This window comes from Anastrepha obliqua, chromosome 1 (genome assembly GCF_027943255.1).
Source record: "Anastrepha obliqua isolate idAnaObli1 chromosome 1, idAnaObli1_1.0, whole genome shotgun sequence".
NCBI lineage: Eukaryota > Metazoa > Arthropoda > Insecta > Diptera > Tephritidae > Anastrepha > Anastrepha obliqua.
Genome location: NC_072892.1, coordinates 155698568 through 155726338, shown reverse-complemented (window position 1 = coordinate 155726338; position 27771 = coordinate 155698568). Strand labels below are relative to the sequence as shown.

Sequence of the window (27771 nt, the reverse complement as noted above, 5' to 3'; positions counted from 1 at the left end):
GTGAATTGTAAAAATTTATTTGCTTGTTTTTAATGATTCGAAGGATAAAAAAAAAAGAAATACAAATAATAATAATCTTAAGTAATAAAGCACGTAAGTTGAAAAAAGCACATAATTGCATTTTAAATTTATTACAAAAAAACGAAAATAAATAAAAGCAACCAATCATAAAATATAGCAGCAAAAGTGAATGAATGAATAATAAAATTTTTATTTTAATGACTCCACAAATTCATATTGGATATTTGAATTCCGCTTAAAATTGTCACACAAGTCGTGCGACTCTTTAAAGAATATAATTATGTGCCATAAAATCGAATGGCGGGAGGAAAAGCATGGGCTTTTTATTTACAAACTACAATAATTACCTGTGTACAAATTATCCAACCGCTTAATAGCAGATTAAATAATTAATTTTACTTGCGAGCAGGGAAAAGGGGCGGGAAAGGCACAAATTCATGTTGATACATGCATACCCTGCAGGGAAAAGTCAAACTAGTACGAGGTTGCACTTTATATTTTGCGCCTTGCAACACTACGTGTGATGAGCTGTAATTCGATATGTTTATCGAAAAGTTTGGTATTTTTTAGCATAAACTTACATATAACGTTTTCACTTACGAGCTGTATTTTTTTTTTTCAGTAAGTTGAAAAATTCATCTCGTCCAAAAGATGGAATTAACTCTTGAACATTTTTGTGAGATGATTTATAACGCTTTTCGACGTGGAGTATCGAGGCAGGACGGTATTAATTAATTAATTTGAATTTCGACATTGAAGCACCTCACTTAGCCACTGTTGGACCACTCATAATAGCATTCGCAACGAAAAAAATGGGTTTCGTTTTCTGTGAAAATAAGTAGGATTTGGTTGAAATATTTTTGTACATAAACGGAAATATTTGTGAAAATATATGAAAAACGTAATTTGACTGCTAAAGAGGATAAATGATATTTTTTGTCGCCATTTCGTCTCAAGCTGCAGGATTTTGGTTTCCTGAAGCATTATTTTTGTCGTCATTGCGTCTCAAGCTGCAGGATTTTGATTTCCTGAAGCATTATTTTTGTCGCCATTTCGTCTCAAGCTGCAGGATTTTCGTTTCCTGAAGCATTATTTTCGTCGCCAGTTCGTCTCAAGTTGCAGCATTTTGGTTTCCTTAAGCAATATTTTTGTCGTCATTTCGTCTCAAGCTGCAAGATTTTGGTTTCCTGAAGCATTATTTTTGTCGCCAGTTCGTCTCAAGTTGCAGGATTTTGGTTTCCTGAAGCATTATTTTTGTCGTCATTTCGTCTCAAACTACAGGATTTTGGTTTCCTGAAGCATTATTTTTGTCGCCATTTCGTCTCAAGCTACAGGATTTTGGTTTCTTTTCTGATCAACAGCAGGATTGTGGTTTCCTTACTGCAGGTTTCTCTAGACAACATGTGCACCCCCACTACCTAAGTTTTGTGCTGCCTAGGAAAATAATCCTTGGTTCAACCGCTACTATAAAGCGCTAGTGCAATGAACTCCACCGTGGGCGTCGATTCTTGTAGGACAAATTTCGTGAAGACCGTTCAAATACGGTTGTTGTGTTAGAAACAGTCGATGCTGTGGACCAATTGATAACGTAACATATTGCGAAATAGAGGCATCCTTGACTTAGTGGGAGATATTGCATACATTCAATATTGCATGAGCATTTGGTCATCAAAAAGATTTGTTCTCGTTGGAAAGTGCATAATTTGACAATTACCATGAAAGCATCCCTGGCGATTTGTGTAAAGAAATGTTGAAGAAATTCAGCCGCGGTGTTTAAAAGCATGCCCATGACATTGTAACAGGTGACGAATCTTGGATCTATGCATATGAGCCGGCAATAAAACAGCAATCGAGAGTATGGGTGTTCCCAAAATGAGCTTCATTTAACAAAAGTTGTTCGCGAAAGAACCATCTGAAAGGAAAAGGTCACCTGTTTTTTTTTTGGAAAATCTAGTCATGTTGCAACTACACCACTAGAGAAACCAAAAACAGTCAATTCTGAGTGGTATATAACCATTTATTTACCAGCGATTTTAGCAGAATTAAGGAAAACGAGCCGCCGAAGACGAATCATACTTCACCAGGACAATGCGAGCCCTCACAGCCCTCATAAGAGAGTTTTTGAGCACTCAAATGATCGAATTAATGGGTATGCGCCTTACATACCTGATTTGGCACCTAATGATTTCTTTTTGCTCCCGAGTATCAAAAATAAAATGTGTGGCCAGCGTTTCTCAATGCTTGAAGAAAATGTTGAAATCTTTCAACAGCTCGTTTTAGAGGTATCCACTACTGAGTAGCAAAACTGCTTTGAAAATCCAAGTGAATGCAGTGGGGTATTGGCTTCTAAAAAGAATATTTTGAAAAGCAATAAAGCCACTTGGATTATTATTTTACTGTGCTTTCATTATGGGGTACTGGTTGGGGTGAAAAGTGAACTGGTGTTATTCTAGTACTTTTCCCTGCAGGGTGTATACATATACATATATATTTATATACACAAATCCAGTGTATGTGTGTTCGTTATGGGGCGGAAAATGCAAAGGCACTTTATGGTTTTACGAGGATAGTTGTTATTGTAGTTGTTATAGAATTATCCTATCTTTTACCCGTTTGGACTGACCGCAGTTAATGATTATTGTTGCACTTTGCGTGTTTGCTATTGTTTTTGTTTGCGAGTGTGTGTGCGTATGCGTATATCGTCAGGATAATCACACACCTTAGCACATTTGCAATGCGCCAATTTTCAATTTTAATTCCACAATTTTTAATGTAATTAAAAATCTGATTTATTTAAATTGCATTTGCGACTTTTGCAACGGTATTTATTTTCACCTACAAAAAAAGTATGGAAAAAAATTTAATTTTACGATTATTGCTGTTTAAGTTTTATTGCTCACAGAGTTATTGCATTGTATTAGAGGGGGTGGCGGGAAAACAACAACAAACATTGCTGCGAAAATGAAAAATAAAACAAAAACAACAAAATCAAAAATCTATTAAATTCGATTATTCCAACTCATTGGCCACCCTGCAAGTGTTAATCAAGAATTGAAATCAATTGGCCACAAGTTAATGGGAGCAGCTTCGTGTGCAACACGGCACCTTTGTGGAAAATATGTTGAATGCCTTCTTTATCCCTCTCTCTCTCTCGAACTGATGACTTAAATTCATGCACAGACCTGCTGCTTTCCACGTATGATATTTAATTGAAAACCCTGTGGGGCAACCTAAGGCTCGGTGTGCGCAATCATGTCGCAGTAAAATTGTAAAAAAGTATACGAAAGAGGCCAATTCTTGCCTTGGAGAGCTTTTTAAATAAAAAAAGTGCAAATAAAAAAAAATGCCATTATGGTGAAATTAATGTTGTATGATTATTTATAATTTTAAGTATTCAGTTGAATAAAATGAAAAACAAGCAAATTTTAATTCGGAGCAAAATTAATCAACGAATTTCATTTGTGTTGCCTCTTTTGTGATCAAAACGAAGCAAGCTTCATGCCTACCCTGGAAAGATCTCAGACTTGGGCATTCAAAAATCCTAAGAACTTTTCCGGGAACACACAGGTTTTTTTTTGTTTGAGCGGGACGACACCCATGAAGAGGAAACTCTCACGAGTACTGCTACGCCGGCATAGTAAAATGCACGACTTGTAGCCTCACAGCCACACCTGCGTAGGTACTAAACACCTCTCCACAATCTACCACTCTCCCGCGGAACTGCCAAAATGGAATTACCTCACAGTGTTGGATAGCTCATATATATAGAAAATCAAAGACAATTTTTTCATGCAACTAAATAGCTTTATTCTGTAATGTATTACACATTTCCACATTCATAAAACTTCTGGTTTTTTTTTTAGCAAAAAACTGAATCAGGTGCGATTTGACATCATCATCATTATTGAAATTTTTACCATTCAAGGAGTTTTGTAAAGATCGAAACAAAAAGTAATCAGATGGTGCAAGGTCAGGGCTAAATGGTGGATGCAGCAAAACATCCCAACCAAGCTCCAATAGTAAGTGAGTAAGTAAGTGGTAAGAGTTCAAAGTAGACAATTCCTTTGTAATCCCACCAAACTGATAACAAAACCTTCTTTCGATGAATATCAGCTTTTGATGTTGTTTGAGTTGGTTCACCTGGCCTGCTCCGCGATATTTTGCGCTTGACATTGTTGTAAACAACCCATTTTCATCGCCAGTTATCAGTCGTTTTAAAAATGGATAATTTTCATTACGTTTCTTTAGTAAATCGCAGCTGTTAATGCGTTGCGTTAAATGGATTTCTTTCAGTCCGTGAGGAACCCATGTATCGAGTTTTTGATCATAGCCAAGTTGTTAGAAATGATTTTCAATGCACCTATGTGATACATGAAGCTTCTCTGCAATCTCAGGTGTTGTACTGTGACGATCAGAATCGATTATTGCTGTGATTAGGGCGTCATTAACTTCAACTGGACGACCAGAACGAAATTTGGCAAACCAAAGATAAATTTTGACACTGCCGTTCTTTTAAGTTTTCGTCACCATAAACAGCACATAACTTTTTATGAGCTTGCGATGCGGTTTTCCCTTTGCAGAAATAAAAAAGCAAAGTATGACGAAAATGTTCCTTTTGATTTTCCATTTTTCAACGAACGCCAAACGAAAACTGCGCAACCGATCAAAAAACTTATTTACTGATTGACAGCTGAATTGCCAACAATCAAATAACAAAATGTCGAAACGCGTCCCCTTCAGCTTTCTTTTCAGGCGCGGGAACAAGAAGAAGTCCGGAGGGGACAGGTCTGGGCTGTAGGGAGGGTAGGGAAGCACCGGAATCCCAATCTTGGCCAATGCAGAAGTGCAGAGGAAGGCGGTGTGCGCCGGCGCATTGTCGTGATGAAGGGTCCAATTGTTGACGAGGTCGGGCCGAACCCGGGCGACGCGGTTTTCCAGCCGAAGGAGCACTTCTTTGTAAAATGCCGCGTTTACAGTGCGATGTTGATTGCTCCGCTGTTGCCAGCGAACTGGGATCGGTTTCTACTGGAAGGGGAAGGTCCAACGATAATTTTCCCCCACCAGCCGATTCGGTTGATCGCTTGGCAGACGCTTCGCGTGGGAAGGCTCATTACTTTTCAATCAAACTCTGTATGGTCCTATGGCTCGACGTGGGAGAAAAAGACTGCGACAAAGGTCCTCTATTTCCCTCTGTCATGCGCCAACCTCTTGATTTCACTCCAGGTTTTGTTATAATATACGTTCCTCCCCCAGATCAGAGCTGGTCTGCCTTGAGGATTTCAATCGATTGCGCTGCGGCTGATGTCGGTTTGGTCTCTTCTTAACACGTGCCCGAGCCAGCCCCATTTCCTTTTCAGGATTTTCAGGTGCATTGGTGTCTGGTTACAACGATTCCAGAGATCAGTGTTTGAGATCATGTCGGGCCAGAAAATTTTCAATATTTTGCAGAGACAATGATTGATGAAAACCTGCAACATTTGGAGGTCACAGGCTGCAAGGTTCCAGGTATAATAGCTCATATGCTGCTAATTATTTCACCTACAAAGCTCTGCGCGGCTTAAACAATTATTATGTTTCACATTCGCTCCAGTTATCAACTGATTTCAGCTTATGTTAACGGTTTCGGGAGCGTTGCGTGGGCTTTGGAACAAGACGTGTTCAACATGTTCTTCACTCTCCGTGCAGATTGGGCAGTTGGGTGAGCTGTCATGGAGATTTTTTTAATACCCCGTGCGCTTAAAGGAATTGAGTTAGATGGAAATTTCTTTCCCAGTAATTTCTTTCTGACCACGTCTTAATATTGGCTTATCTAGCTTCAGTGATCTGTTGAACCAGTCTTGACAGTGGCCCACCTACAACCTCAAACAAACGTCAGCATTACCAAATATGAAACAAAGGGATACCTGCAGAATATGCAGGGCAGTGATAACTGAGCTCTGGTCCATAGGAGCGCGAACAGTCAAAATGCGTATCCCTTCCAATATATACTGCCATAGTTGCAATACGGCGGCCGCCGTAGCTGAATGGGTTAGTGCGTGACTACCATTCGGAATTCAGAGACTACCATTCGGAATTCGGTGAAACAAAAAAATGAAGAAAAAGTTTTTTCTAACAGCGGTCGCCTCTCAGCAGGCAATGGCAAGCCTCCGAGTGTATTTCTGACATGAAAAAGCTCCTCATAAAATATATCTGGCATTCGGAGTCGGCTTGAAACTGTAGATCCTTCCATTTGTGGAACAACATCAAGACGCACTCCACAAATAGGGGGAATGGCCTGCCCTATGGAAGGCAAGGATGTCAACCCTTGGCAAACCGCTTTTTGAAAACCTCGAAGAGCTGACCGGCATAGACGTAAACAACCTTATAAGGTTTCTCAATCGCACAGACATACAATAATAAAATGACTCAATCGTCTCACTAAAAAATTACTGGAATTTCGACGCAATATTATAATGAAGTGGCGTAGTGTGAGGATACCCAGTTAGTAGTGAGATTTTGTTATTAGGAACGAGAAAAAGAATTTTAAGCGATTCCTGTTCTGTTTTTTTATGCCGCATGGCCTGGAACTGGAATCTTAAAACTCATCATAGCATTATGAACTTTTTTTGCACAATTTCTTTTATAAGTCTACTCTAAAAACACAATTAAAGTAAACCATTAAAATAGGCCTATTCTAAAACTATAAAAAATATAATAAAGCGCAGCACGAAAAGTGTCTAAAGTCTGATATGAAACGACCACTGCTGTACGCTTTCGTGCGTATTGGAAAGTATTTGCTGTCGTACAAAAATTCTCGACAAAGCACTCGATGAGCTAAATGCTTTCAAATGTAAAGGGTCTTTCAAAAGTGACGCTTAGATGTCAGTTGTAAATAATTTCTAGACGCTACATTTTTTTATGTCGTATTTGACATTTGTTAAGTAGAGAGATGTACAATTTTACACGTTAACACAACGCCTTAGATTTATTGAAACGAATTCTGAAAAAGTCGATTTTTAAGAACAACATATCGCAAAGTTATGATTTTTTTTAAGGAAATAATCGTCCGAATGAGTCGACAACTCAAAAGTTGGTGAAAAACTTTCAAGAAATTGCCGCTGTCGAGGATAGAAAAAGGACTGGCAGACGAAAAACTGGATGTTATATTAAAATTTTACTGCTGTAGCGCAAGTGTTGCTGAACAATTTTCAACATCGATATCTCGACTAGGTGTTCTCAACAATTAGGCATTCATGAATCGACTGATACGCCTGATAGCTTTAGTGAACCTATGTACATTAGACGACGTTGTTAGATTGGTAGAAATAGCTAAAGCTCATAAAGCTCCAGGCGAAGACTCCATCTATTCAGAACTGATGAAAGCGCTTGACCAGAAGCGCTAAAACCATCTACTGGTACGAGTATAGCGAGAAGAAACATTACCATCTGCTTGGTTAACGGGTATCACTATCCCGTTTTACAAAAAAAGGGACAAGACTAACTGCAGTAACTATAGGGGTATAACACTGCTTAACGTATGCTACAAACTCTTTTCAGCGCTTTTATCGGAGCGCATTCTAACCCTAGCCGAGCAGGTCCAGGGTGAATATCAATATGGTTTCACGAGATTCTCGAGATCTCTCCCACGTAGGTGCAAACGTGCTATTTATAAATCGCTCATTTGACCCGTACTGCTCTACGGCGCGGAAATTTAGAGCATAACTTTTGCAGACGAGGAGCGCCTAAGAATATTTGAGCGCAAAATATTGCGTAAAGTATTTGGTCCAATACTCCAAGAAGATGGCAACTACAGAATCAAGCACAATAAGCAGCTGCTAAGTCTCTTCAATGGTGCAAATTTTGTAACATTTATCAAGTCACAACGCATCAGATGGGCAGCCCACATCATCCGCATGGTTGACGGTAGGCCACAAAAACTTCTGCTAGACTACAACCATTTTCGCTCAAGACCCCGTGGTAGACCAAAAACAACTTGGCTGCATAACGTCACCGAAGAACTGAACAAATTGCGCTTTAAAAACTGGAGATCCCTTGCGCTGGATCGTGTTGAATGGAGGAAGATTGCTGGGGCAGCTAAAGCCCGCCCCGGAATGTAGCGCTAATAGATGCTGATGACGATGATGATGAATCAACTGTTTGGCGTATTTTCCCTATAACAGCCTGTAGACGAGGCATTTAATTTAAATGATGTAATTTTTCAAATATAATTGTTAAGAGCCGTATTTTGAATAAAAAATAATGAAACCTGAAAGAAGCTGGCGCGTCTTTTTTAAAGACCTTTTACTTCTTGGTTTCACATTTTTTGGGTCTATGTATTACCCCATTTGCTACTACTTCGCTTTTTAATTTTCCAACCATAATTTAAAAATGAATAAACCCCATTAAAAACTGCATTGTCCTCAAACGTATGCACAAGACTGCAGCGTATGCGTACTTCATTCATATTACTGCATTTCGATTTACCATCACTTTTCGTTTTTAAAACATCCGCTTAACATTATAAAACGATTTCGTGATGCCACGAATAAAATGTACCGAAAACATTTGCATGTCGGCATCGACTCATTGGCGAATTGACGGCTGAAGAGCCCAACGGATGTCATAACATTATGTGGCATCCGTACTGACATCATTATTAGCATGACGGTGGAAGCAGTATTTTGTTGTTGTTTTTGTTGTTTTTTATTTTTTTTTTTTTTTTTTTTTTTTTTTTGTTTTTACAACTTTTTGCACAAATTTGTAAATGCATAAATGAAATGGCAGTTAATGTTTGCGTTGCTGATTAATTCGAAGAGGAAATGCAGTAAATTTGAAAAAAAAAAGAAATAAAATGTGCAAAGCAAAGATGGAAATTGCAATATCTTCATATGTATATGTATGTACATATGTGTATTAAATTGGTTTTGAATAGTAAAATGTGCGCCTAATAAAGTAGTATAAATGGGAAGTCATAAAAAATGTGTGCTTATGTAAGCATGAGTTACGATCACTAGACCTGATCCAGTTGGACTAAGCAGGCAGTATATGAAGTTAACGAGTGCTTAGATCCTGGTTCGAAATCTAATTCCGAAATTTGGGATTAGGTATGTAGGTGAAATGGTTGAAGTATCACTTTGGCACTCCCTAAATAGTACTAAAGCGCATTTTTAATACCATTATGAGACCGCCAACGGACGGATATTTACAGCCAGCCAGGGCTGTTTATGTAATGGAGAAGATTGATGAGATTTAGGTTGGCGCACTGCCCCAGACTGTCGAAGAAAGGAGCACACAGTGACGTGAATCGTCTAGCTGTCAAGCCCGGACATTTATGGAGAAAGTGCTCAACAGTCTTTTTCTCTGAAAAGTCCCCACAGCTTCTGCAATGGGGGTTAAATGGTAAACCTAGCTTTCTGCGTGTGTGCCCATCGTTCAGTGACCGGTAAACACTGTTACGAGTTTGGAAATTGAATGCCGTGGAGTTCCCAGGACTTTCTAAGTCCTAATTCTATTGTACTGGGGCCAAAGGGTTTTCGAAATAGCACACGAAGAAATGGAGCTCCATTTTTTCTCCGCTTTCCTGAGGAATAAGTTATACAATTCAACTTTAAAAACAGTCAGTAATTTGCCGATGCCCGAGTAGAAGACTTGAGACACCAATTTAGTCCACCCTTTTCATGGCAAGCTCATCAGGAATTTCATTTCCTGGAACAAAGATCAGAGAAATGTTACCTGCACACCCTAGAGATTTGATCTCCTCCTTACAGGAATTGGCTAATTTAGATTTGCATCGTGTCATCATCAGAGCCTTGATCGTGACTTGACTATCGGAGGAAATGGAAAAATTCATGCGTGAGAAGCGGTTTTCATCAAATGATGAGGTGGAAGTGTATTTTGCAGCCCTTCCAGATTCTCACTTCAGGGATGGAATTTATAAATTGGAATCTCGTTGGAGGAATTCTAGTCAGGAAATATCGATTTCATGTTTTCAATGCCCTCCTATTGGCCGACTAGATCCTTTTCTCTCCATTGAAAAATTTGATAAATTGATAGGAAAGTAAGCGAAGCTGTTCTGGTAAAGGAATTTTTAAATATTGAACTCATGCACTTGGCCTAAACCTCTCTTGTTTTCTTGAATGCAGGCGCCACTCTTTTAAATGCATTTTATTACTATGCATGGCTGGGCTCAATTGAAGTGTCGTCGTTAGCTTTTAGCTAAACTAAATTGAAGAGTTTGCCTTGTTAGCATAGTTAGTTGGTGAAATGTTTTGTTTGCCTGTTACAAATCACAAAATTTAAACGTAGTTCCGTGTTTTTATTTATGATGGTAAATAAGTCGTGAAAGTGAAAATATGAAGTGAAATAAGTATTCATAGAAGTGAATGCACAACTCCAATTGTTTCCTGATTTCGAAGCAAAAGTGGCAGAAATCATAATTTTATAATACAAAAAACCCAAAAGCCAATACATATACACAACTACACCTGTGTTCAAAATAACAGCAGCGCGTTGAATTACGAACTACACTTTTTTTATATATATTTTTAAAATCACTATAGTTTAAGTTCTATCAAAAAAATATCGGGAATTGTTCATTTAAAAAGCGCGCGTCGCACATATGTCTAAATTTTTTTTGCTGCAACATTCCGTACAACTGTCCTCTATAGTGTCGCAGAGTTTGCGCATGATCTGTCAATTAGCTTGCTTTTGGCATTTAATTTTATCAGTCAACTGAAAATCGCAGAGCACACCGATTTTCACTATGGATAAAAATATCGAACAAAGAATTTGTCTTGAATTTTGTGTTTTGAACGGAATTCGTGTGCCGAATCTTTGAAAATGTTGCAGACAGCCTATGGCCAGTGTGTTTTATCAAAAACACGGATCCACGAGTGGTGTAAGGCTTTGCAGAGTGCCGAGAAGTCGTGGAAGATTTGCTCCGATCTGGTCCTTCATCTACGTCTTAAACGGATGAAAACGTCGACAAAGTCAAGGAAATGGGGCTGGAAAACCATCATTAAGTTTAAGGGAGGTATTTTGTGACCTTAGTGTGTCTCAATCGCAACAATTTATACCATCAATTGGGCATGAGACGCGTGGTTGCTCGACTCGTTCTAAGAGAGTTGAATTTCTTTCAAAAAATTCTTCGGAAGAAAGTGGCTGAAGACGAAGACATGCTTGAGAAGTGAATTCGGAGCCAACGTTTATCCCCGCATCATAAAAGGTGACTAGACTTGATTATATAAGTTTGGCAAGCAAACCAGTCAACCAGTCAAGAGGCGGTAGAATGGTGCTATCCACATGAGCCGAAACCCAAAAAACCACGTCAAAGTCGGTCAAAAGTGAAAGTGAAGCAACTGTTTTTCTTTGATTATCATGAAGCTATGCACTCGGAATTTGTTCCAAATGGTTCTGCGGTAAAGAAAGAATATTATTTGGAAATTATGCGACGTTTGAGAAAGAATGCGCGTAGGAAACGGCCCAATTCGAGGAAAGAAAACTCATGGATCGTACACCATGATAACGCACCGTCTCACAAGGCTCATATTATGAATACTTTTTTGACCAAAAACTAGACAAAATTTCATCGAACAACCACCGTATTCACCGGATTTAGACCCCTGTGACTTTTTCCTTTTCCCAAAACTTAAATTGCCCCTCCATGGACGCCGATTTAAGTCGATCAAGGCCAATAAGGAGAATTCGCTGAAGGAGCTAAAGAAGATCTCTTCAAACGCGTTTAAAAGGTGCTTTGATGGATGGACTAATCGTAGGCATATCTGTATTGCTTCGAAGAGAGCATATTTTTAAGGCGACAACATAAATGATGATTGAACAATTACTTTGCGGTACTTTTTTGGCAGAATGTATATACAAATGTTTATTAAACTAAGCATGAAAAATAGAAAAAATTACTTCTTTCAATTCAACTCGTCCTAAAAAGTAAAATTTAAAATTTAAAAAAATTAATTGGTATCACCGCTGTACACTTTTCTTCACAACCGATTTCTGTTTGATAACGAAAAAATTCACATGGAATGTAAAACAGCTGCTTTCGACAAGCAAAACATTCAAAATAATTTCAACTATTTGCATTTGTATTGGGGTAAATCAGTGCCCACTCATAGTCTCATTTCATTTTTATGCAAATGAAAAGCCAAATATGTAGATAAGAACAATTGATTGACAGGGAACAACAGTTAACAAAGAGGCAGTTAGCTCCTGAAGCCAAATGTATTGCGTGGACATAAAAAGTTGAGCAATACTCCACTTCAGTTTTGTAATAACAAAAACTATAACAAAAACACGCTAAGGCGGCAGTTGCGTATCGAAATATGTATGTAACGGGGGTTTCGAAAGGAGCTAAACTGTTAAATCAACCATTTTTATTATTACATTTCACATTTTCGCTGTTTTGCACATTCGTTTGGTAAATTGGTTCAGGAAACTAATTGATCCTTTAATTTTAGATGCATGAAATGTTCAGCAGTTTTATGTAGAAAACTATGAGGAGCATATTTGTGGAATATTTTGAACCCTCTGCCTATCTAAGATATGAGTCCTTTTGTCTCTTTTGTGGGAAAGGGCAAAAAATACTTATAACAGAGGCATATAACGGGTTAAAATGTACCAAAAAAATATTTGTGATAAAATTCTACTATAAGTCTCTCAATACAACAAACCTGAAATTCGACTCCAACGCGAGAAATGAATCAAAACTGAAAATGTGTCAGGGTTAAATTCATTAATGTATTGAAAAACTTATTTTGGTAAAATTTCAATAAATATTTTAATGTAAGTTTGCGCCTCGATCAAGTTCCCACTTGTTATTCCAACCAGCGTTTGAAGTCAATGAAATAGAGAAATTTCAATAAACTCTGAACTCATGATCTTTTAGTTCCTCCTTCCGGTGAATACCATTCAAAAAGTAGATGCCTCTTGCCTCTACTCCAAAATACGAGACCTTCGCAAGGCTGATACCAGAAGGTTTCCAACACTCCTTCGTTCCTTAGCCCTTTACCACCCAAAAAGCTCCGGCGCGCGTCTTATGTATCATTCTGCTCACATGCATTCGGTTGTACTGCAGGTGTCAAGATATTCCTTTTTCGAGCCTGCATTTTTGTTAAATATTTCCCAAATAACGTGTTCGAGCGGCATGCCTAATCTCTTTCATAGAAACTCGTTTGTTGCCTGGTGGTCGGTTATCCAGCTGTGAAAAGAAAACTGCGTAGCCAACCAGCTGAAATATATGTCGCAGTATAATACAGTTTTAAAGTTGTTTATTTCAGAATCAAAGACTTTCAGAGCTGCTAGGCTGCCTAAAAATATGGAGACATTCGGTTGTTATTTGTGCGCTCGTCCGATCGAAGACATTTAACAACATCCGGTATTGCCGGCAATTTGAAACGCACCCTAAAATGGTCTGGTATGCGGAATTCCATCTTTTTTTTCTTATTTGTTTAGCATAAATATCCCCACGAAAGAAAATTTATGAAACGCAAGTTAAAAACATTTTAGCTAGAAGAGAGGATTTTTTGAACAAAGAATCCTGTCGAGGATAAAAATGTCGAACGTTCGTTGTATGGAGAAAATGCACAAGACTACCGCAAAAAGGAAAAAAATTGTCAAAAATCAATGCGATTTTGAAGCTACATACTTGAAACTTGCATTTTATTATATTAAAATTCAATAGACTATGCAACTAACTGCATACTCGAAATTTTAATAAAATATCTGATTGAAAAGTGTGAAATTTGGAATTTGGAAATTTGTTGATTTTTTTGTATTGGACAAATTTTGAAATTTGGATTTAGATGTAGTTTCATTATACGAATTGTTTTGTTTTTAAATAAATATCATATAAAATTGTAAGAATTCTCGTTAATAAAATTAAATATTTAATAAACGCGCATTGTCTTTGAAATACAGTACCATATGCAACCGGGGTACCTAGTAAATGAAATTTGTTGTTATTTTTCCAAGCACTTTTCAATTTAAATTTTGTGAATGCCAATTAAATTCTTATTCCGGAAGCATTAGGAAATATTACAAAAGTAGCACGCAGCGCATCAGCGAGTACCGTTAAAAGTAGTTTTGTAGCTACGCAAAATATATGCAACTAGTCGAAGTTGTGCTTTTAGAGAATCACCACGTATTATGAATCGGGAATATTTATAAAATTGAGTTTCTTAATGTAAATTCTGTATTTTCAGTCACAAATAATGAAGTATTGTTCATACTAAGTTGACATTAATTCAAGCATTTCGAAAAGGTTTCCTCATAAAAAAATTTCTGTAGATTTTAAGTGCATAAATGTACAGTATCCAAAGATATTTCAAAGCTTCAAAGGCATTTACCAATTGTGGTGGTACACACAAAACAATTTAAAGGACTGACAAGAAAATTATAAATTAAAGAAAAATCCATTTATCTCTTCATCGAATGTTGTAAATAACCTAAATTTATCACCAAAGTTCGCGCAAAGTCCGTCGATGAGCAGCAGAATGCAATTTGATCATATCGACTGACGAATCTGTCGTAAGCTTTTATTGTATTTTGTATTTTTTAGCGACGAAAGTATTTTTAAACTCTTCTGTTTCTAAATGAAGCATAGAAGAGAGAATCCTGGCATGCTTTGGGGTTGTTTTTCTGCACAAGGATGTGATCCTCTCTACCCACAGAATTTCAACCCCAGAGAGAGAGTATGGGGATAGCTTAAACAGCGTGTCAATGCGCAAAAGCTTTCGTAGGCGTGCGCACTTTATAATGCCTTCAAACTTGAAAGGAAGAGCATTCCTAAGACACTAATTGAAAACTTAGTAAGCTCTATGCCTAGATTAGGTTGTAGTGGTTACCACTCTCCATAAAAATGTAAAGGAGTTCCACATAGGGTTGGAGCCTCATAGTGATACCACTAATTTGGGCTTAAATTCACCCTCTAATTCCGAGTGTGGTGAAACCACTTCGTCTCTCGGATGAATGATAAAATACTGTGGATGGCTGCCGATTCCAAGACTGCTAGACATCAAAAGAAATAAGAGTTTAGACAGCGATATCGCGTTCCGGCAAGAGCGAAACAGTGGTAGAGGAAGTTTTCAACGCTTTCTACCTAGTCCTCGTATCAGATAAGACAGAAGAGGGAAACTCCACACAGTTTCCATGTGTTCCCATTAGGCACTGTTTGGCGATGATACCAACCACTGTATGAATGGAAGACGTTCTAGATTGAAATGAGGCGCCTAATTCTGTGCGCACTCCTTCTAGGCTCATTTCTTCCTGTCTTGTTCTCTCACACGATATATCCACAGCTGCTTGCTTGAATGCTTGAAGGTAAAGGGATGCTCACATACTGGGCAGAATTGACTGATTTAAGATTAGTTTCCCACCTACCCAGCTCATCTTTTTTCTTTGAAAGAAATTAAATCTGTTCAAGAAGTTCATAGAGCGGAGTTTTGAAGAAGACGCCGAAATGTTGATTCGTCATCGTTCTCAACTTGGTCAACAAGTTTTCCATCAACTACGTGCCAAATTTTGTGTACGGATCTTGGTTCATATGCCTAGAAATAAAAAATTGAAGCCAAATATCCCTCGCATTTGCGTCGTACTGATTGGGCTCATTTAGATTTAGTATGCAGATTTATTGGAAAAAGCAGTCGAAAACTGTACTGATCCAATGGACCAAATAACTCATAGTTGCGGCGGGCATATACCGGATATTATATTCAAAAAATAAATGTCATGAAATTATCTACCAGGTTATAATTAAAAAAAACTTCATTCCAGCAGTATTTCTGTTTTTTATCATTTTAAGTTTTCAGGCTCTTAAAAAAAAACTTCCGATAGTACAAGTATATTTAAAATTGTTGTGTTTTTTTGTACTTAAAAATGTATCAATGAGATTATTAAATACAAGAATGAGTAATTTTATTTTAATCCTTGGAAAATATCAATTTCATTTCCCGTTGCATATGTTTTGCACAATACTATATATTAAACCTCTGTAAATTAATTTTTATATATTTTTTTTTATTTTGTTCAATAGGAGCGTCATGTTAAATAAAAATTTTGTATTTTTGACAAGAAATTGCGAATTTCTTTTTTCACTTTTACTAATATTACAAGCTATAAATATGCGAGTTGAGAGAATGCCAAGTAAAGCACGGTCCTCGCACTTTTCCAAATCTACCTACCTTCCCTGTTTCTATAAAAAAAAATCTCATTCCTCAAATCCAAAAACTTATCTTTTCCATCCTTACTCTCGCACAATAGTCAGCGCATTATTTGTATTGTGGCTGCTAAAACAAGCAAAAACAAAAAAAACACACAGTTACACATTGCATCAGTGGCGTCAGCAAGAGGAAGCGGGTAACCGCGGTAATATCGCAGACACACCAAAATTTAGCGAAGTCCTCAACCATCTGTGCGATCCTTCTGGCAGAAAACTGTGAAACACAGATGGCGCTCCAAGCAGTAATAAGGCGTTGCTCCTAAGCAACGACAGGTGGGCATTCCCACTATTTAAGACTGGTAGAGACAGGCTAGTCACCCACCCTGTCATAAATCAAATAGATTAACGAAACCAAAGCAAGACAAATCTTGTCGAGGCCCTATGCTCCCGAGAGGAGTGAACAAGGAAAAAAAAGCCTCTGTAAATTGTTATTTTTTATTTTGTTCAATAGGAGTTTTATGTTTAATAAAAATTGTATATTTTGGGCTATGAATTGCGAATTATTTAAAAAAAACCTCTTTTACAAATATTATCAGCTTATAAATACGAGTTAAGATAATGCCATTTAGATGGGCTAAAAATTTGGAAAATCTTTTGCGCCTTTACCTTTTTTATGTCACTCTTGAAAATTTTTCGACTGTAAAACCGGCGAGGTGTATATTAATGGTGTCGATAAGTAAATATGTATGAAATCAAAATAAACACCAGTCTTGTTGCTTAAGGGGTAACACCACTGTAGAAATTTCAAAAAATTTATTTTTTTTTATAAGCTTAAAAAATTCTTTGAACCTTTTAAAATACAAAACAAAAAGTTTTATACGTTACCGAAGTTTATTTCATAAATATTTTAAGCTTTTAACCAAGCGTTAGTGACTGCTACCTAACGATTTCTCCAAATTTCCAAACTTTAAACGCGTTTTTCTCAAAACACGTTTTCTGAAATTGGCACGCAGCATAACTCAAACAATTTTAAATATTTTTAATCAGGTTTTTCACTACGTCTGTAAAATAACCTTCTTAAGAGAAGAGCGTAGGGGATTTTCGATAGATTAATTTAAACGATTGTTATAATTATTTAAGGGGTAACACCACTGTAGAAATTTCAAAAAAGTGTTTTTTTTATTGTAAGCTTAAACAATTCTTTGAACCTTTTAAAATACAGAACAAAAAGTTTTATATGTTACCGAAGTTTATTTCATAAATATTTTAAGCTTTTAACCAAGCGTTAGTGACTGCTACCTAACGATTTCTCCAAATTTCCAAACTTTAAACGCGTTTTTCTCAAAACACGTTTTCTGAAATTGGCACGCAGCATAACTCAAACAATTTTGAATATTTTTAATCAGGTTTTTCACTACGTCTGTATAATAACCTTCTTAAGAGAAGAGCGTAGGGGATTTTCGATAGATTAATTTAAACGATTGTTATAATTATTTAAGCGCCGTTTTTTTAGTCCAAAATAGAGTTTTTTCTTCAAATGCTTGCTAATTCCACAAAAATAAATATTTTTTAAATCCCCTACGTGTTTCTCTAGCTATTCTTATCTAGATTAAGAAAAAATAAATTTCCTTGTTCCAGATTAAAATTTGCACCCTCTGTGCTGCGTGCCGCGGAGCTCCTTCAAGAGAAACCACATTACAAAAATGTCTCCAATACCGCCATTTTGTAAAATTTTTCGATCAAACTTTGTAGTTTTATATTTTAGTATATAAGTAATAACTTCCCAAATCAGAGTGATTGTTTTCCCTTTCTTTCTATACAAAAAACTTCTTTAAAAATCGTGTTTGTTTTACGCGTGTAGAGTGGTGTTACCCCTTAAGTGCTGTTTTTTTAGTCCAAAATAGAGTTTTTTTCTTCAAATGCTTGCTAATTCCACAAAAATAAATATTTTTTAAATCCCCTACGTGTTTCTCTAGCTATTCTTATCTAGATTAAGAAAAAATAAATTTCCTTGTTCCAGATTAAAATTTGAACCCTCTGTGCTGCGTGCCGCGGAGCTCCTTCAAGAGAAACCAGATTACAAAAATGTCTCCAATATCGCCATTTTGTAAAATTTTTCGATCAAACTTTGTAGTTTTGTATTTTAGTTTATAAGTAATAACTTCGCAAATCAGAGTGATTGTTTTCCCTTTCTTTCTATACAAAAAAATTCTTTAAAAATCGTGTTTATTTAACGCGTGTGTAGTGGTGTTACCCCTTAATAGCCACACCTCGTATACACATCTGCTTACTAGTATGCGAGTTTTTATAACCAAACAATTTTAAATTTAATGTTTCATCTTTCATAGTACTTACAATGTCATTCGTTTATTGTAAATTTTCAATTAACCACGCGATGAACCACATACAAATGTAGGTGCACACACATACATACGTACATGTGTTGCTATACAAATAGTAATTACTTTTGAGCTGAAGATGCAAAATTTACCTGAAAGAAAAAAGAAAACAACAAAAATTAATGGTATACACCATAAAGATACTAAGTAGGCAGTATTGAAAACTAATCGACGAGCAGCAAAATAAAAAATAAGAAATATGTGCGCTTCATTGGAAGGTTAAGGCCAAGCTATCTACAATTGAGCCAGCATAGCCGTTTCGCTGCCAAATCGATTGCCACAAAATCAGCGCGAATATTATTATATTGAATTGAGAACACGAAATTGCAAAAAACGCAAAAAAAGCAGGGAAACTTGCAACATCATTAACAAAACAAACAATGGAGACAAAGTAAAAAATTAAAAACAGCAACAGCAAAAGTTAACATATAAAAATAAGCAATAATTAAAGTAAAAAAAATTTAAACTGTCGTTCACCTTGCTGGCAATCAGTGGTGGTAATTTTTTCTTCGTGAATAAATAAAATCCAAGCGAAAATTCTACTCACAACCAACCATACAGATGTCGCTGACTTGTTGCTTGATTTCTTTTCGTTGTACGCGAGAATACAACGCAACTCGCAGAGTTAGGGGGCCTTTTCGGTAGCATCAAGAAGAAAAATTGCGTTGTACACGCCAACAACGATTGCAAACAAGGTCAACAACCAACGGGCCACAACAACAGCCAACGCTAATAATTTAGCAATGCTGGTAAAGCAAATAGTCAATTCATTTGGCCCGCTTACTCGCTCAGTCACTCATTCACTCACTATTCACTCAATTTTTGCCACAGCCGGCCGCTGGTAATTTGAGTGATTTCGTCGTATGCAAGAATTTATTTATTGCTACTTATAAATTACTACTTGTGTATGTAGTTAAGTAGCGAGATTACATCACGAATTATATTGCAATGTGCAATTTTGTTGCTCTGTTTTGAGAGCCGACAGTGGCCTGAAAGGCGCTGCAGTTGCGCGAAGGGTAATGGGGGTAATGGCGGCATTAACATGAAGCACACCCAAAAAGCGACGTTTAAGGTGGTTGCAGACAGACAGTGAGCGCCAACAGACAGCTAAAACAAATACAGAAATAAGAAAAATAATGACAAGAATAAAAATAAAAATGCAACTTGCAAGACAAGGCTGTGCAACAGTAGCCAGTCAGCCAGATAGCCCAGTCAAGTTGCAGCCAAATTGTCAGAGCCTGAGAAAGATCAGTGACAATTTTCGCTTAACAAAAAAAAAACGCAAAAACAAAAATGAGAAAAAATGTATGTGACTATTCATATTATGGTAAGTAATCGAAGTAAAAATTAAAAAAATATATAAAATTCATAGTAGTAAGTAAGAGGGTTTTCAGATAATTAAAAATAAATCTTAGTTGGATTTAAAAGTTCTCATCACTTTTTTGCTTTATTTCAACGATTAAATTCAGATGATTATAATTACGGCGTCCGCCGTAGCCGAAGGAGTTGGTGGGTGACTACCATTCGGTAGTGAACGAGTTCAAAACGCCAGGCATGAAACAGCAAAATGATAGAATTTTTTTTTTAGTAGCGGTCGCCCATCGCAGGCAATGGCAAACCTCCCAGTGCCATAAAACACCTTCTAATAAAAAAACAATTTGCCGTTCGGAGGCGACATAAAACTACTTTAGGTCTCGTAGTTCATGGAAAACCATCGAGATGAACACCACAAATACGAGGAGAAGCTCGTAATAATAAAATGCAAGTTTCAAATGGTTCAAATATTGCATTGGGTTTTGACAATTTTTTCTGCTGACGGTGGTGCTGGGTGTTTTCTTCCATATATTGTAAAAAAATGTGAAGTAGACGTTAAATGGAGAAAATGCACAAACCAGCGGCAAAAAAATAATAATAATTTATTCAAAATTCAATGATCTATAAAACTGCATACCCGAAATTTTTCAAAAATTCTGTGTAAAAAATTTTAAGTTTTGATGAAAATTTTCAGAATTTTTATAAATTTTATACAAAATTCGAAACTTTGCTTTATAGTAGTATGAACTACATTTTCATAAAAATATAATTGGATTTCCAAAATAAATAAATAAATAGTTAAGGGGACAAATACCTGTAAATTTCGAAAAAAAAAATCCTGTATGCGGCTACAAATCTGTTGCGGGAAGGACCAATAATGTTGGAGGAAGAACCAATAATGTTGCGGGAAGGACCAACAATGTTGCAGGAAGACCCAATAATGTTGCAGGAAGAACCAATAATGCGGGAAGAATCTTGTATGCGGGTATAAATCCGATGCGGGGAGAACCCTTCATCCAATAATTGTCCAAAACAATAATGCAATTTGCTGCTTCAATTGAAAAATTACAATTTTTCTCTCAATTTGTTTTACAAAATATTCTTTATATATACATATTTATTTTCAAACAAAGCCTACTTATTTTCACAGAAAATTATAACAAATAACAAGAGTTTAATTCATATAGAAATTATGACATTAATAAGCAAAAACAATTTTGGTTTTTTGTATTCAGGTCACTGACGCTGATGCTACAATGATCGCCGATTGAGAAGCCCCGCTGCCACCTTCCTGGAAGAATTGAGTATACAACCGCCATTTAAAAAAAAATGTTTATATTATTTTAATGTATAAATAAACTGTATGCCAATTTTGAAAAAAATATATTGACTTCTTCATTTTAAATAATTTTAATGAAAATCAGGGAAAATATGGCCGTTTACAGGTATCTGTCCCCTTAAAACTTATCAATATGTGGTTCACACTTTTGACGCTGCCTATAAATAACTTTATCTAAATGGTTCTACTCGTAAATACTTTTTTCGTTAATCTTCAATCCTGTACAGTAGAAGTGCTCTCCCCAATGCGGGAATTTTCATTCATTTTATCCACATTTTCGACGATTGGTGCCTCATATTCGATATCCATATTACCAATATTGCATTGATGGGAACACCACCTGTTTAATGCATTCAATACTAAATGTATTGTGCCTTTAAACAGCATCAATTCTTTTCACTTCTGGGCTGATTTTTTGCTATATTCGAGGTAGTACTGAAGAATGCATTGAATTTCCTTCTTCTTAAGTTTGTCAGAAAAAATTCATAAATTACTCAATTAATATTTTAAATAATCAATAACTTTAATTTTTATTTTTTTTTTTTTTTTAATTTTTTAAAAGAGATGCAGACATTCCAAATTAAATTTTTCAGAAAAATTTGAAAAAATCCCTCAAAAAAAATTCCGCAAAATCCCAAAGAGTGAAAAACCCATTTTCAGTCGCACAGACATTCATACATTTTTATTTTATCGAAAGAAGCTTTACGCTAGTATTTTTAGCGAAATCGAAATCAACATTTGGATCTAAAAACTGTAATTTTTTGAAAATAACACCAAAAGGCAAATGTGAAATTGTATGGAAAAGTGTAAATTCATAAAAGCAAAAACACTGTTTTTTGAATTCTTAAAATTGACAAGATTTCTTCGCACTCATAACCAGCGTTAATATCATAACATCTTCTTCTGCTTCTTGTCCCCAAACCTCGTGGAACATAGGGCATCAACTACGCCTGCGCGCACTTTAATTCGCTCCAGCTATTCTCAATGTTTCTAGCTTATCTTTCGACTGCTCACCACCAAGTTTGCTTTGGTCTACGGGGCTTGCGGCCAACATGAGGATTCAACTCCAGCCTTTCGGCTATGCATTTTTCGTCTTTGTGTAGGGTACGACCAATCCCTATTAATTTTTGGCATTTTATGAGTTTTTCGACCGACTCCACTTGTGCCTTTTTAGCAAAACAGCATTAGCTTTTGTATTAAGCCAAAAAATATGGAAAATGTTCCTTCGTTAATTTGTAAACCTCACTGCATTTTTCTCTAGTGACTCAACCAATTCCGGTATTTTGTACGCCAGGAAGCAGACGTCGTCAGCATAATCGAGATCTTGAAAATAGCTAAACATATCCCATCCTAATATCATTACCTAACGTCAATATATGCATCTAGGCATTCTAAAATTTTTAATGGACATAAAAAATTTTGCATTTTTTATTGAAGCGTACACGAGTAATTGTCATCAAAGTACACTGCGAATGAAAATATTGATTGAGAGGACAATACGAGTAAGCAGAATGAACGATTAATTATGTAAGAGAAACGATTAATTTGGTAAAAGGACCGATTATTCATAGTTGAATTCTGATCGTTAATTATGTGCATCGATAATTCTATTACAAGAAAATCTCTTCAAATATAAAAATTACCATTTTTCCACTTTTAATAATTTTTCTTGCAAAATATCGCTCTAATAATTTTTCACAATATGGAATCACTATTTGTATACGAAATGTCGTAACTAAATCATTCCAACATACCAGCTTTTTGTTTGTGTCAATTCTTCATCAGCACTTTCTTAATAGTTTTGGGATTCATACAAACTTCTATTTGCGGTGAGGTTGTGTTAAAAATACTTTTGCACCATATAGTAACCGTCGTTACTACGAGTGTGGTGATTCCACTAAATCCTCTCTACTCTTCTCTTGGATTTTTCTCTCAACCCCGGGACTGCTTCCGCATTGCTTCGAAGTAGAGGTCCAAGACGGCATCCTAAGGACACGTTCATCTACTCACCCTGCATCGCATGTTTTGTTCGCATATTTTGAAAAACATATGTCTATTGCTCTTCAGAATACGTTTCCATTTCGCGCCTCCTTTTTCGGAAAATATCCTTAACGAAATTTGCGATGGCATTCACCTATCATCATTTCCTCGGTTTTTTTTTTTGGCCTACATACACCAATAGCTCGTCGCAGAGCTGATCTCTGATCTCTCTGTGTTCCACCGCTTGCATTTGAAGAAGTTGTTATCCGAATCATCGTATTCAGTTACTCTGTAAATGTGGTTTGGTAGGTTCACCTTTTCCATTCACCATAAATACCTTCGAAAGGACACGCGCCCGGACAAAAATTGTGTGATGTAATGGTTAACTTCAACCATCTTTCTTTCTACCCACTTTTTTAAATCGCATATTAGTCGCGCTTGCCCATCTACGGGACTGTTCCGAGTTCCATTTTCTTTGATAAAGTGTGGGCGCTTGAATTCTTATGTCAGAAAAGCATGTTTCTGAAAATCCTGACAGTTTTGCTCCCATCTCCGTTTGCGCTCTTGTGCTGGAAGATCTATAGGGATGGTTCCGCTGATAACTAAAACCGCTGCTTCTGATACTGTTCTATATGAAGAAGCCATTCTGAGAGCGCATGTGCGTAGCACCGATTGTAAAGTTATTTGGCATCCGTATAGAAGAATCGAGTTCGTCGTATATTATACATATATTAAACGTTTTCGCTTGCTCTGAGTTGGCCCTCCAAGGTTTGCCATGAATCAATACTTCAATTCCTGACTGTATACATACTGATGTTTTCTTTTTTTCCCCCTTGTTCACTCCACTTGGGGGCATAGAGCCTCGACAAAACTCAGTCTTGCGTTGGTTTCGTTAATCTAGTTTGACTTCTGACAGCGTAGGTGATTAGCCTGCCGTATACTGATGTTACCATATCTCAAATAGGAGTTATTAATAAACAGAAGTATACAAAATTACTTTAACTCGAATACCTTACTGGACTCATTTTTTAAATAAAAGTTTCAAACTACTCTTAAATTAATTTAAAATTTGTTTAAAATCTTTAGCTATTCCTTTAAAAAAAATTCATTATTATTAATATTTTTCAATTTTTTTACAGACTGTAGTGAAACTACACGCACAAAGCGCGCCAAGCGACCGCGTGCACCTGAACCAGTCAACTTTGAACCAGAACCACAACAAGATTTGGAGAATGAGGAGAGTGGTAGCCAAGAAAAGGATATACCCGAAATACCAACAAATTTTCTGAGCCCATCTGTGCGAGAATATCTCGAATTGGGCAAATCAATACCGGGTGAGTTTACTTCTTCTAAACCTTCGTTGTTTACATTAACCTAACCTAATTTTTAATTTTTGTTCACAAACAAGGCTGCTCTTCTTCTTAATTGGCGCGATAACCTCTTACGCGATTTTGGCCGAGCGCGCCAGTCGTTTCTTTCTCGTGCTAACCAGCGCCAGTTGGACACACCAAGTGAAGCCAAGTCCTTCTCCATCTGATCTTTCTAAAATCGCTTCCTCTGCTACCAGATTTTATGATTATTAAGTTTAAATCTATTCTCGGTTTCGTAATGAGGTTCAGAAACGCTTTGCTAGGAGTGTCACTCGCTCCCTTCGTTGGAATTTTAGGTGCTTTCTGTTGGCATTGCCGACAATGCGTAGGATCAAGGATTATTAATCTATCATCTATTTGAGATGGAATTTAGTTGATAGAATTTATATAAATTAATAAAAAAGTTTTACAATAAGCGAACCGTCCATTTGCTTTATATTTGACTACTCATGCACTCTAAGTCTCTCTAAAAAAATATGATAACCCAGCTTTATTTCGTCAAATAGCACTTATCAAAGAGATGTAAATATGGATAAGTATTGGAAACTTTAATAAAATATAAATTTATATATTTTATAATAATTTTGGCAATTCAAATAAGTTTGCTTTATCGCGAATACGCCTTCTTAAAGCTTTTTGTGCCTGTGTCTGATGCTCCAACTCAGCAGTTTCTTCGTCTACTACTATTCGGCAACCAATATTATGCCTTTAATAACTTTACTTACTTTACAACTTCATTTGAAATAACCTAAACTTTCAAAAAATTTACAGCACTTCGAACTGCCAAAAAATGCAGATATCAGCTGTTTTGAAACTCGAATTTCCTACTCCAAAAATTTTGGTGAAAAAACTTCTCCCCGGGATTTTAGAATTGAAAGACTTTTTGCTCAAGAAAAAATCCACGAGAATACAACAGCATATAAACTTTCAATTATGACTAACGGTAATGACAGTACACCTTATTCCCGACTCTTCACACATGCATCGAAAGACATAAAGCTGTAGAAAAAGTGACAAATAACAATGCATGTGGAATTAGTGTTGAGTTCTGCAAAAAAAAACCTACACAAAACAAAATTAAAAACAGGCACTTGCCCGTCATTCACAATTCAAATAAACATTTTAATTTATTTATTGATTCGAAGCCGGCAGAAATGCGCTGTGTTGCATAATGGCAAAAGCCTGGCAAATACTGAAAAACACTGAAAATTGATACTGATGGAGAAATTTCATTTTTTTCCTCCAGTCAAAAATGAAAATTTAGGAGAAATTCCGATTTTTCGCTGGCTTTCTGCTGTAGGTTTTCTTCTTCCACATCACCCCCGGGTGACCAAAAATGCAATTATTTCGTGTTAAGAACAGACACACAATGGCGACTGATAGGCAAAAACATGCATATGTAAGTATGCACATTTACACATGCATACATGCATACATAGATACGTACGAAAAAAGCATAAATGCGCAAATAAAAAAAAAATATGTGGAAAACAAAACAATGCAAAAATTGTTATGCGTGAATGGGCTTTCCTGCCACTGCCAGCGGTTTGGTTTGCAGCCTTTAATTGCTTGCAGCAGCACTAACTCACACATACATAAGCATATTTACAAGTGTACGCGTATTGTATACACAATCGACAATCGAATGCAACAGGCGCACTCGTGTTGAATGAGTATTTTTGAAATCTATCCTCTTTCAATTCACTTGACACATTGTTGTTGTTGTTTTTCTTTACTTTGAAGCGCATCTCAGCGGTATTGTGGGGGAATAGGGGGGACTGTGAAGAAAAAAGTTGGAGCACGGTGTTTAAAGTCAGACCAGTGAAGTAGAAAATACAAACAACAGCAAGCAGCTTGCCTGCATAAGTGACCGAAGCTAACCACACCTTGTTTGTCTCTCGAATTTTGACCGAATTTGAATCGACACATCCCTCGACCTGTCGAAGAGTAAATGCAAATGAAAATTTAATCATTTATTTGCACATGAAACTTTGAATGCAGCTTCCATTTTGCAGGCGAAAATGCATTTTGTGCGCTGCATATGTGCAAAAAAAGACACAGGGTGGCAAACATTATTTATTTTTTATATATAGGGTTTTTCAGTAAAAGCGCTTCAACTTTTGAACTTTTTTGAATAAAACACAAACGGTTTGACTTTTTTAACTATTTTTTTTTTATTATCGAGTTTGAACATATACATTTAAGTATGAAATTCGATTTCTTTTGCATGACCACCGCGTGCACGTTTTACGAAGTCCAATCGTTGAACCCAATTTTCGACTACTCTTTTGCATAAATCGGCCGAAATTCCAGCAATTTCGCGTTCAATATTGGCTCTGAGCTCACAAATCGTCGCCGGCTTGTTACTGTAGACCAATGACTTCACATAACCATAAACCGGTACAGCTTGTTAAATGGACCGTAAAATGGCCGTAATGCTCTTAAAGTAGCAGCAACAGAACGATTATTTTCATAAAAAATTTGCACAATTTGCAATCGTTGCTCAAGTGTGTAGCGTTCCATGATGAAATGTATACTAATGAAGTTTCCCTATCGGAAAAAAGTTGAAGCGCACCTATTGAACAACCCATTATTTATTTTTTGTCCAACACCTGCATTTTCCTTAGTAAAACTAAAACCTCCAACACTGGCTGAAAAGTGGAGTACGATTCGTGAACAGTCCTATTCTTGAGAAAAGACTGTGGCCATAAGATCCTCAAGAAGCGCTTGAAAGCCTCAAATTTGTTTGAAATCACAGATTTACAGACGTAAAAAATGTACGGTAAATTATCTGAATTCGAAACAAATATGACCCTGAGAATGCTTTTGAGTTTGCTGAAGCTGATGGGGGATCCTAATTCGCAATATTTCATTCAGCACGACACTTAAATTGTCCAGAAAACATAAACAATTTTTTCCTTTAATGTAACTTCTTAAAGATTTGACGTCTTTAATGTCTTAAGATTTAACTTAAGTTTCTGAATAGTTTATTTTCAAATTTTTTTTTACAAACGAGCGATTCTTTACATATATCAAGTGATCAAAGTATTTTGTACATTGTCGTTAAATCTTTTAAAAATTGCTTTATTTGTAGACTTGAGTATTGTAAAAAGCAAGCTGCAAAAAAATTTAATTTTTTTGAAATTTATTCAATATTGAAAATTTTGGTATAGAATTTTTTTAAGTGAAATGTCTTCACTT

General features: G+C 36.3%; 1 protein-coding gene across 1 annotated transcript in view; it reads left to right on the top strand.

Moving 5' to 3' along the window:
- The window catches only part of LOC129238258 (uncharacterized), a 55281-nt gene that overhangs the window by 18873 nt on the left and 8637 nt on the right, over positions 1 to 27771 (top strand). The window contains exon 2 of the mRNA XM_054873328.1: positions 24340 to 24534. Within this exon, the coding sequence (XP_054729303.1) occupies positions 24340 to 24534 (195 nt within the window). The remainder of the gene's footprint in view (positions 1 to 24339; positions 24535 to 27771) is intronic.